The following is a 12,986-nucleotide window of genomic DNA, read 5'->3' as shown; positions in this document are numbered from 1 at the left end:
TCACATCCACTGCTGCTGTCAAAATGCACGTTATATGCATCATATCGAGTTGTAATAGCCTTCTCCTACCTTATACTATTTACTTCAAAGTTAGAAAGAAACAAATGTTAAATTTAAGGATGAAAAATATATTTTCCATGACAGGTTTGCGTTGGTGCTAAACACCAACATGAACTGACTGTGACATGTCTTGCACTGTTGTCTTGTTCTGACACCAAAGATTTGCAAAGAAGTTAAAAACGGTATTCTTTATAAACATACAGGATTTGGGTAGTGTTTGTCATTTTGTGACAGGCTTCAATAAAGTAAGAAAAAAAGAGTAAAAACAAAACTATTTTTATTGAAAGCAATAACATTAATTTGAATCTTTTTCATTTCACTTTGGTTCTTTATTTTTTCATTGTGTTCTAATGCTAATAATTGTGTACTAGCATACACAATACACGATCTACACCGGTGATTCTCAAACTTTTCACAGCAAGTACCACGTCCTAAAATATTTGACTTTCCAAGTATGATCAGGCCTAGGTCAAGACCAAATTGCGACTAAACCAGGTGTACACATGAGTTTAAAGTAGACCTACATGGGACTAAATGATAAAATGGGTGCAAGGTTTAAACCATCTAAACAAGAAAAACACCAAACTTTAAAACTAACTACTCTAATAAAAATGAATAACTTTGAAATTGCAGATGACCCTGAGTACCACCTGAAGACACCCAAGATCCACATACCACAGTTTGAGAAACACTGATCTGAAAACTCAAATCTTGTGAAAGTAAGTATAAAAAGAGCCATACAGACAGACCAAACTGCACACTGTGTTTTTCTCTCTCTATTACATATGTGACTGAATAAAAACATGCTTTGCTGAGTTTGAACTGAATTAAAGTATGTTCACAGGGAATAGCTGCAGACTTCGACACACTCAGAACTGCTATTCCACTTTCTTATTATTACATATTATTACATAATCCTTCGATTTTTGCCAACCAGTGACAACACCACAACCTGAACCTACATTTATCACACATGCCAGATGACATTGAACACCTACATGATATCTTTTTGTATCCGTATATGAAAAAGCCCTGGATTATCTGGATTTAAACTCAAGTCAGATTTGGTCAAGAATGAAATAGTGTGTTAGGGGAAAAGAGCGATTAAAGCTGAAATTCCTAAAATGAAGCGGCTTTGATACTAAGCCCCTTAAATACATAAGGATTTTAGAAGAAACGCAATGCGCTCTGATTTCGCAGAAAGGCCAGCACATGAAAGGTTTAGATAAATGCAACAAGTTTGACTGGGATCGTTTTGGGAAAGATTGAGCACAAAAAGTGGACACTCATCTGTTCAGAAATTCAAGCGCTAAAGCCTTTATAATAGAGAGGCAAATGAACAGCTCTGAGTGAAACCCCTCTCAGCAGAATTGCCAGACTCTCTTGAACATATAGCATGACACTGAGGGACAAGACACCTGTTGCTTGCAGCCTGCTAACATCTAACCCCCCCCCTCCCTCATCTCTGCTGCAACAATCCCCCTGGCACTTTAACAACCATGAGGTCACTGGCTCGCTTACACCAAAACTGGCTGTCACCTCAGGCCAAAGCGATCTTGCGTAGCTGTCCTGTATAAGTGTCCATATGATCCCACTGGACTAGCCCTCCAAAGCTGCAGGAGATGCTATAACAGGCGGATGGCTCTTTTAGCTCATCTTTTAAAACAAAATCCAGACAAATAAACAACTGCTTCCACTGAGGTAAAAAAGGAAACAAAATGTACAAGCATAGGCGGTCTTCTCTCTAAATCAACCGACCCGGCTAAATAAAGAATCAAAACAAAAAAACACACAATGCCATTTTCTATGTATTGCTATCCAGAACAAGAAAGAATCTTTTGTTGAAACTGATTCTGACAGATCTGACTGAAAGCAAAGAGCATGGACAGATGTTTTATAGTATGTTCTATGGTTGGCCAGTCACTCTTGCTGCGCATGTATGAGAAAGCTTTTCACAAGGCCCTCGAGTTGTTAAAACGTTCCTCAGGTCTCCATTAACATGTCACCAAGCTCATACGACTACCTGCCGCCACGCATAACACTTGGACCTACAGCCGGCACTGCTGTCCTTGCCGATCAAGATCATCTGGAAAAAGTATTTGCTTGTATCTGTCTGAAAACTTCGGAAAAACACATAGTTGAAAAAAACAATTACGTGAAGTATGATAGGACCACCCGTGTGAGCCCATGAACTGTAGACTGGTAATGCACTGCAATTCTGAGGCAAACTAGCAGCCTTTATGTTTTTTGTTTTTGGATTTTACCATAAATACATTTTAAACAGTATTATGTATTATATTGTTTTCATATGTTGACCTGAAATACACGTTGCTTTGGTGTGATTTGATCTTACCTTCTGCTTTGGCTGAGGAGCTACTGGCTGCGCATGTGTCTCTTTCTTCTCAGCACCTGGGGCCGTGTGTCTCTCTGTGTCCAGCTGGGCACTGTGTCCCACCTGCACCATGGTCCTACAGTCCACGCACGCTCCGATGACCAGCCTTCTGCCGTCGTCCACCAGGAGCATGTGTGCGCTCCGAGGGGCGTACAGAAACACCGGCAGCCTGGCCATGGTCACGGCACACAACCTGCCCTGCCTGCGCTGCTCCTGCCTGCAAAAGAAGCATACAAAGGCCTCACAGTTGTACTGGCGTGCCCACGGGGAGCTGGGCAACTGGGGGGTAGTACCACTGCATATGTTAGCGACAGAATGTGACCCCTTGCTCTCGTATTTGCCCCACTGAGCGTGCAGGTCGTGATAGCAGAGGGCACACGCGGACACTAGGCCTGTAGAGTCTATGGGTTTGGCGCGTGGGGCAGGTGGGTGCACCGTTAGGAAAGGAAAGAATGGCTCTCTTTCTCCGCAGCGTCCAGGTGGATTGACATGCAGCTGGTTCTCATGTCCAGAGGAGAGCTCAGCACCACAGATGTAACAGACACACAAGGAACTGCTCACATGGGAGAGGACGCTATTGTGATGCGACTGGGAGGATGTGACCCCATCTATTGCCACAGAAGAATGATATCTAGTCAAAAAGGAGGACACAGAAGTGATAAGATCCTCGCTCAAGGTTAGTCTGTAAGCATTCCAGATTTCTTCAAGTATCCGGTGGCAAACGGGGCAACAGTGCACGCGTCCACTACTCACACCTTGGGCATTAGGGGGACAGGGTAACAGGTTGATAAAAGGGAAATACATAGCACCACGTGATTTACTGACACCAGCTTGTGTGTACACCACTCTCATGTCCAGAGCGCACCCCTGACCACATAGAAAGCACACCTCATGTTCACCGGAGTGCTCCACTGGGTCAGGGGGGTTCTGTGAAGGAGGAGGATGGGATGAGGGAGTGGATGGGTTAAGAGGGACAACATAAAGTCGCTGTAGAACAGGCACGTCAGCGAGCTGGAAGCTTTGCCACTGCTGCATGAGTGAGGAGTGGCATCGGCCGCACACCAGAGTGGTACCTGCTGGACTGATGGGCACCGCACCCTGAGGAGGAGAGTGCAGCCACAGAAAGGGGAAGAAGGGCTCACTCTGGGCTTTCTCCTGTTTCTGAACACTCACTATAAAATGACTGTCGTGTCTGAGCTTTTCACCACAGATATAACAGGCATACTCATCTACACCCTGAGTGGACTTGGTTGGTGACACATTTCTGTCTGGTCGTCTTTGATGTCTACTTGAAGTTCTTGTGCGTTCAAACATTCGTTCATCATCGCTTGTAATGTTTATCTCATCCTCATCAGAGCTGCCAGGAGTGTTTTTCCTCTTGGCACCTTTAGTGGTGACAGCCCCAGGGTAATTCTTGTCTTCTCCCCCGAACAGCAGCCTCGCATCCCTGTTTGAAGGACAGTTGCTCTCTATCTGACGAGGCTCCACGTGTTTGACATGACCCTCCTCCAGCCATCGCCTGTTGCGTATTATGACCCGGTTGTCTTGGACAGGTGTGTCAGAGAGGCGACTGTCAAGATGGCATTGCTCTATAGGGAATCTCTCCCGGGACTTCGCAGGGGATTGCTGTGATTGACAGGTATTATTCAAAATCTTTGCCGCCCGTTTCCCTGCCAGAGCGCTGTCTGCTTTTGGAGATGTCCTATAAACACCCACAGGGTACCGCTGTGAATCAGGGCTGTTTTTAACACTGATGACATTATTTTTCCTGTTGGTTTCTCGTACACTTTTGCCAGCCGGTCTCAAATACTTGTCTCTACCAGCTCTCTCGACAAAATCCATCTCTTGGTCTGATTCAGAAAAGGATGAGAAGTCCGACTCTGCGCCTCCGTCGTAGTTTTGGCTGCCCACGCCGATCCTTCTCTCCACATCATAAGACATGTTCCACTCCTGTGGCACCCTCCGAGAGTCACATTGGTACGGACGCTTTAACCAGTACATACGTTTCTCAATAGGTGTCCTGCTCCGTTCAAATGAATTCCACTGCTCTGACAAAAAGCAGTGGCACACAGCGCACACCAGCGCGTGTCCATCTGGGCTCACTTCACGCGCACCCGGCGCTGGTTCTTGATTTTGTAGAAATGGAAAGAAGGGAACCCTCTCCTTGTGGTAGGTTACGTGTAAAAGTAATTCCTTCCCCGGTGTCACGCCGCTGCCACATATAAAACAATGGACCAGTCTCCCTAATCCGTTGCGATCAGACCTGGAGGGGTTGCCGGCTAGTGGGCTTTCTTCGCCGGGCAGAGCAGCAGCCATGAGACGGTGTTTTCGAGATAAGGGTCCCAGATCCCTGTCACCGGGAGAGTTCATGTTTTTGAACACCCGGAACTTGGCTACATACATTCACCAGCTAAGTCATCTTTATGAGCTCTGCTTATCTTTGGGGTGGGAAACCAAAAGTTTCACTCAGAGTTACTCACTGAAACAGTTGATGTTGAAGCGCAGGCAGCGAACCGTTATCTTTCAAGGACACAGGATAAAAGTTTCAACGCCGCTTGCTGTTTGAAGTCTATAGTCCGTGTGTGCAGAGAATTCCCATGCATTTTTGAAGTTTTCGCTGCAGCAAACTTTCCTTGCTGCACTCTGCTAACTTGGGCTGCTCCACTCGCTCACACTGTACACAGCGCCATCCCTGATTCATGAGACCCGCTTCGGCACCCCAAAGGCAACCCCCACCCACTGTCCCCTTGGCTGTCCAGATTCAGTGGGCCCACCATAAGGCAACACCTATAGGCTACACCATTGCGCACCTGTGGGAATAAAACAGACATTTATAGATTTTAAAATGGGATCTGTGGTTACTAAGCGCAACCATTACTATAAAAAAGGAAAAACTTGCTTTGGAGGAGCCGGTGAGGAAGACTTTAACCAAGACAGTAATCATCAATACGCTTCTCTTATCTTTAAAGTCAATATGGTGTGTTTTTATATGGCTGTCAAGGAAGTTTTACAAACACTAGAATAAGTAAAATGTATTAAATGATCAGATTTAAGAGACAGTAAAGTTTACACGTATTAGCTATATTTATCCATTTTGTAGCATTTTTTTTTTCATTATAGCCTACATCTTTTTAACAATAGACTAGACTTATTATTCATTTAATTCTAGTCTCAAAGAGAGAACATGGTGTGCATAGGTTTGCAACAGTGCCCCACAGTGTAAAATAGTGGTGACTGCAATTTTGTGACCATGCAATTCTGTCCAGCCTTAAGAGTTGTTGTTTTGTGAGTACATCTTTGTGACAAAGTCACTTTGTATATGTAATTTCTTAGGTCCTACTGTGATTGTTTCATGGTCTAACATCAGTTTTTGAAATGGCCTGACCATGTGGACATGTGTGGACACTGAGATGCAGAGGGGAGGGGTCCATAGTAAGAGTGATTTGAATTAAATCTTCTTGTTGGGTATTGTAGAGCCTCCAGCCATTTGAGAGATGCTGACGGGGCAGATGGAGCACACTACACTAATGTGTTCTGGTTTGTCAAAAGCACCTGCCTTCCAGGTCATGTGACAAACATCAGGCGGATTACTGATTTTGGCTAAATTCTTTCACAGGCTGCGTTGGGGTGTAATAAAGAGCTTAAGGGATTTGAATTACTTTTAGAACATGTCATCAGTACTGCTATTTGTAATTATCTGAAATGTAATGCAATCTGAAAAAGTTTATTTTGTCCAATTCACCTTTCTTTTTTTTTCTTTTTGTAATCCATCATGTCCATTGTTGAGACAGGTCAGACACCTTTGATGCCAGAAATAACATTGGCATTACGTGCCAGGCGCTGCCCTGCATCCTGCTGCTCCGGAAGAACGGTGTCAATGCCATGGGTGGAAAATGACACAGGAAGTAAAACAAGCCAATTGTCACAGCCCAGTGAGTCTTAAGTCTACAATAAGGATTTATAAAAGAGCTCTGTGTACAAATTTGTTGAACCAGCACAGAAAAATCCCATGTTGTCTCAATATTATCACATAAACTACATTATGTTCTGCTTCTCTGTCTGGAAAATAGGTGTTTATTTACAAATGTTTCCAAGAGTTGAGGAGTGTTTCGTCTCTCCCACACAGACACCACACACAGAGCTTGAGCGGCGAGAGAAAGTGTAACCTCTAGGGAAGAGCCTGGGCTTTCTCCGTGTTTATTTATTCATTTATTTCAGCAGGATCCCTTCTCTCTTTCCAAGGTCAGAGGTGCAACAGAGGAATGTGTTTCCTCTAAAAAAGGAAAAACCAACACATCAAGCGCCTCCACTGTAGACTGGGCCACAGTTCATTCAGTTCTTTCCCCCCACAGCTCTTAGTATACCTACACTCACTGGAAACTTTATTGAGAATGAAAGTGGCCGACAGTGTGGTCTATAGCAGTAGTTTTCTTCTAGTGGAATTGGGACCCAAAAGTGGGCCGCAGAACCATTTTGTGAGCAGTTTTCAGTATTTGTTATGACTTCTGCTTTCTAGTTTATTCAGAGCTTAAATCGGCAACAATCTGTGGGGAAATACACTGCCTGATCGAAAATAAATTTAGTTGGACTGCTTTTAGCTTAAGTAAGTAAGCAAGTGCTTTATTTGTCATTGTACAACGAAATTGCGTTCAGGTGTTGGGTTAGCCCAGAGCCACTGCGACTGAACCCACATGACCAGAATGTTTTGGGAGGTAGGGAGAGAAACCAGATAATTAATTAATAATACGCATTCGCTGTGGCTGTGTTTCAATAAGCCTCTGCAATATCAAAAGATCCATCTTGTATTGATGATGGGAGAGTGTGGCCACTGTGCAAAGCCTTCTCTAGCCCATCCACAAGATTTTCAGTGGGGTGAAGATCCGGACTCTGTGTGGCCAGTCCATGTCTGAAAATGATGTGTCATGCTCTTTCACAATGTGAGCCTGAAGAATCCTTGTCATCTTGGAATATGCCCGTGCCATCTGCGAAGAAGAAATCCATTGATGGAATAACCTGGATAACTAGGAAATGAGGCCCTATGTAAAAAAACATGAAATATCCCTCTAGACATAGAGATAAAAAAGGGGGACTATATTGCAAGGTGTAATAACACCTAAGAAGCACTTTGACCTCCATGCAGAGTATTCTATAGAAGTGAAGATATCACTGCACGTTGAAGTGGTCCTATGGTGTTATTACGCCTTACAATACAGTACCCCTTTTACACCTTACAATAGAGGAGAAGAGGTACCAGACAGGTATGCATCAACTCGTCTAAGCTCAGGTAAGAACATATGTTAGTATGGAAAAACGGTGGTCTATTCCTTTAACATCTGATCATTCTGACCTCTGGTATCAGTACGAAGCGTACTTGAATATTTTTTGGTGAATCTTTTGGGTTCTATTGTGTTTAAAAAATAAAGATCACAAAAATATGCAGTTAATTCACTTTGCAAACACAGAGGCCAACGTTTGTCTAAAAATGTACAGTTTGCAGTCTGTGTACTTCACTGTGGTGCACCAGGATCATCCACTTTCTCTTAAAGTTCAGCGTGTCACAGCTGTGGTTGACCTCTCTCGTGGCTCCCATCGAGCCACAGTCTGACTGGAGCCTGTGTGTGTTCTGTGAACCAGGTCTGACCCGGTCCACTTTCACCTGTACCTGTCACTCACAAACCAGCCCCTCTCAACCTGACTCCTCACCCCATCCCCGTCTATATAAATTTGGAAAAACTCAACCAGAAACTCAACCAGAGACCAGTGAAAGAAGGAAAGAATGCATTTGGAATCAAACTTAAAATTCCAACTGAGGGCGATTCCATGTCCACTTGACTTCTGTGACACCTGTTTTAAGCAGAGGACAATGATATCTCTGTCTCATCATTATTACAGTGCAAGGCCCAGTTTAGTATTTTGAGTGTTTGGTAACTTGGATTGGACTAATTTTTTGTAATGTAAATAACTTATTTTCAATTCAAGTTTATTTGTATAGGACATTTTAATCAACTTCAGTGCTCATCACTATAACTTCTTTAAGCTTTACAAATAATTACATAAATATTATTTTCACTCATGCGTGGCAACTTATTTTTACAGTCACAGTGAGTATCACAACACTACATCAGGGTGGGACATCAGAGTGTCATCCTAATCCTGTGATGGTGCTGCTCATGAAAATCTGCCTGGAATAATGGGACAGGAATGCAGTGTAATGACTCCCCCGGGGCCGGCCAAGTTGAAGGCCCTCTGGCTTCGTGAACAACAAACAGGAATGAGGGCGCACATATGAGGCCTTTAACCCCCCCCGACACACACACACACACACACACACACATACTCCTTACAACAACTCCCCTCTCCTCCTTCCTGTGCCGACCTACTGGAGTCGGCTGTTGTTTTTGGCTGCCTGCCGTCTTGGGAAGTAATGTACCCTCAGCCTCTTTGGTCCTCTCCTCTTCTTGTGCTGCTCTAGATGTGAGCGCAGCCACAGGGAAATGCTCCTGTGACATCTTCAGAGCAGAGGCCCCAGCAAAATGTGATTGCTGCCACTATGAAATAATCCTTTTTCCTGCAATCCATTCCAGTCTGTTCTTCAGAAAGTCCTTTGTTTTGTCTTTACGTCTGTGGGTGTGAGGCAGTGTTTCATAGAGCTATAGAGCATTAGTTCTTTCCGCGAAAATAATATAGGAGTCTCCGCACCTATCCACATGTGCCAGAACTAACAGCAATTTCTCGTGACGTGACATGTACATGTTTTTAGTGATAGGAGAAATCGAAGTATGCAGACACGGGGAGAACATGCAAACTCCACACAGAAAAGCCCGGTCCTGGTTGGAATGAAAGTGACAATGGAATTGAAGAGACAATTTGTTTCCAGAGGGTATCTAAGTATAAGGCTTTGTCAATGGGACAATGATGGAATAAGAGCACGTCAGACAAATTACATTTCGTAAGGCTTTGTAAGGCTAACTTTAGAATCTTTTAATTTGAGTTCAGAGTCTGAATTATACGGCCTATTTATACCTGGTGTAGATCCTAAACTTTAGTCCCCAGGTATCAATGGTTTTCTTTAGCAATCCGGATGATCTCTTTAGGCTAGTTAGTTAGTTAGTTTGCATCCAGACAGTGGGCAACCTCTGGTCATGTTCTTGTTTAATATGGTGACGGCAAATAATAATCAGAATCAGAATCATGGCACATTGAGCAAGTGGCTACATTATTGTTCCACGGGAAAGGGATATCACTATTCCTCACGATAAAAAGAAAACCTCATGCATTTAATCAATTTCCAGTCCTGAACCAAGGCACATGAGTGTGTGCTGTTCCTGTTGATTGAGCACATATGTGTGGTGATGCCTCAGCCTCACCTCTCAGCTCTCCCACAGCTTCCCAACAGCTTCCCGAGGATGAAAGCAAGTGAAACCCCAGACTAGTGGGGCTCCACAGCCAATTAGGAGTGTTTATTTAGCCAGCCACAGCCGCGAGCAGCACAGGAGCACACGGCCAGCACACAGCCTGCAGGGAAACCTCCTCTTCCATGACCTTTTTCACTGCTTTTCAACCTAAAGCTTTTAAACGTGTACTGACCTTAACCTCTCTATGTGGATGAAAGGTCTCATAAGAAAAGGGAGATTCTTTTTGGAAACAAAAAAGAAGAAGAGAAAAAATGCCATGAACAGATTTTTTTTTTTACATGATCTGACAGTACTGTCAAGCTTAGATGCATCTATAATTTGTAGTCAAAGCAAAAAATCATTTGAATTGAGTCTTCAACGTCTAACACAACTGTGGCTTATTTAATACCTATTGTATGATAAAAGCCCTTCACACTTCATAGGTATTAAACATGTTTTACCAACATGAATCCCTGTTCTGAAGAAACTCAGTACTCCAGTTGTGGTTACATCTGACACATGGCATTGTTTTATTTCCAAGCAGCATTTACTCGATTTTCCATTGTTAGATTGTGACAGAGCTGCGGTTTCCCTCATGGTTTTCACTTATTTTTGACAAACAGAAATCCTCCAGCTATTTTCGTGTCTGGTCTTCTCTTTTCTCAAACTCCGCATGATGAGCTACGGCCTTGCAATGTTCTAACAGATAAACTCAAGGCTGGATGTATTTATAAAACATGAAGCAAACAAATCAAAAGTTTCAAAATTGATTCCACGCTTTTATACAGTAGGGGGTGCATGTAGTTCACACGTATGATTCAAAGTCAGCATCTTCTCAACCATCCATCACTGTAATCAGGAAACGGAGCAGCCATTGGTCCCTTTCTTCTCAACCTCTGGTCTCACTTCTTCCCTCTATTTGCTCTCCTGTGTGCAAACTCCTCATGATGAATTGGCATGGTGACTGATGCCTGAGGGGGGCCTTTAGTGCGGTGTGCATATTTGCAATGTATGCTGAGATGTGGAGCGCAAAAGGAGACAGAGGGAACGTGATAACTCACATCTGGTCCAAAGATCCAGAGCAGAAACAGTACTTTATGCATTTATTTTGTGGCAAATTCATAAATACTTATCAGAAATGTAAAGTTCTCTATTTAAATGTATACTTTACCTTTTACCTTTACCTTTCATTTAATTGCACTTCACAAACAGGAGTAAAGAGTGAGAACAACATGAGACCACCTTTGAGTAACGTACCAATAATATGAAATATGAAGTATAAAACTCCACATAGGCCATGCCTTATCTTAAAAGTTAAGATCTTTAAGGTGTAAAGGTGCGAGTCATCCTAAAGTCATAATGAATGTTGGTGTGCAGGTCCATTTGGCTGCAGATCAGGTCAGAGTAAAAGGGTCTTTATTTTCACCTCTCACGCCCTTTTATACACATGTACACACTGCAGAACCAAAGGTGTGAGATGGACACTTACTCAATGGGCTGTGCTGGGTCATATGTCTCACAACTGAGCAACAAGCCAACTGTGAGTTCACTGCAAGGTCACTTTCCGACAAAAGGGGACAGTTAGGAATTCTTGATAAAGAAATTGTTGCAAATGGTTTATGGGTGACTGGAGAATAGAGATTAGTGGATGAAAACTAAAGCTGATATTACATCATGTTACAAGACGAGATAGTCCTTTGACGGATAAAGCAGAGTGGATTTAGTGTTGAGTTATTTCCTGGACGTTCTCATCTGATCACAAAGAACCTGAACTCGAGATCAAATAGTCATCAACTTGCATTATTACTGTATTAAAGGTGTCAAAATCAAATCCATATGTTTTTGTCCAGTACAATGTCACAACGGCAGTATTGCTGGTAAGATTTTGGACATCAGTAATGACCTAGCCAACATTCAAATGACCAGTCAAAGACATTTTAGTCCGCCTTAACGGTACAAAAGTTTAATTTAAAAAATGTAGATGTGTTTGCATGTATGGATATTGTGTAGTTGTGGAATTCGGGATACAGGTTAATGCCTTGGTGAAGGCTTGCACAGCTGCAGAACATGGACGTGATTTAAAGCCTTTGCAAGGCTGACTTAAATGCATATTTATATTTTACTGTACTCCATCAATGGGAATGGGGGTATGTCTCCTCAGCTTTTCACACAGAGGAGACCACGTAATCTAAAGAATATCCTGAGCGAAACCTCTAGAAAGTCTTGTCTGGCCCCAACTGGACAGCACATACTGACATGGCTTTTGTTTTCACTTTCCTCCCAGTAAACACGGTCTTGGGAGAAGAAAAAGGGAGAAAGTAAATGAGGAGGGGCACTGAGCCATCTTGGAGAATCTGACGAGGCAACTAGACAGCTTGTTTATCATAACAGCTGCTGTCCAAACAGGAAACCTGGCAAGCTACATCAAAGACCCATTCAATCTCACCTCCGCCATCTGAGTCCCTCACACGCCTCATGCACGCTCAAAATGACACACAAACATCACCTGACATGCAGAATAAATCTAAATAAAACCATACCGGCTGAATGTCAGGTTAGAGGAAGTAATGTTCCAGCTGCTATTACCTAAACTGTTAGCTCTTAGGCTTGGAGGTCTGTTTTTACGATTGTTCTGCTTTTTGTGTAAATGAATTAAAGTTCCATTTCAGTGGCGCCCTTCACATGTGCCAACACATTCTTCGGATTGAGAGTCGTGCTGGCCCTGCTTCAACACATCTCCTTCACAGGCTGTTGTTAATAGGCCGCGGTCTCCACAAACCCTCCCCTGAAGACAGCAGAGGTAGGAGTAGCCAACAAGAGCTTTTTACGGGCGCTATTTCACCAGACCCCTCAAAGGCTCAGAGGATGAGGTTACGTTTTATTTCCTTGTAAAGTGGGCTTTTTCTGCACAGTCTTCTTCTGTAACTCTGCTGCCATCTTGCGGCACGAAACAACAACTGCATGTAGTTCATATCTGTCGTCTTACTTTTTTCATTATGTGTCGCACAAATAATTCAGTGGTTTTCAAACTGTGTTACGTTGGGCTTTTTCAGGTTGCATTTAGGGTAATTATCAGCAAGTTTAGACTTCATTCATTTTAGTCTGATACGTTTTATTTATGCTTTAATTGAATTAGTTAT

The 12,986-nt window shown here is 43.1% G+C and overlaps 1 protein-coding gene across 1 annotated transcript in view; it reads right to left on the bottom strand.

The window, feature by feature from the left end:
• gse1b (Gse1 coiled-coil protein b) overlaps positions 1-5,134 on the bottom strand; it is a 111,090-nt gene extending 105,956 nt beyond the window's left edge. Inside the window, exon 1 of the mRNA XM_079554949.1 lies at positions 2,414-5,134. Coding sequence (XP_079411075.1) covers positions 2,414-4,855 — 2,442 coding nt within the window. The 5' untranslated portion in view covers positions 4,856-5,134. The remainder of the gene's footprint in view (positions 1-2,413) is intronic.
• Between the last annotated feature and the right edge of the window lie 7,852 nt (positions 5,135-12,986).

Source organism: Gobius niger (assembly GCF_951799975.1).
Source record: "Gobius niger genome assembly, chromosome: 4".
NCBI lineage: Eukaryota > Metazoa > Chordata > Actinopteri > Gobiiformes > Gobiidae > Gobius > Gobius niger.
Note: the sequence above shows the minus strand (reverse complement) of the source record. Positions and strands in the feature narration are given on the sequence as shown.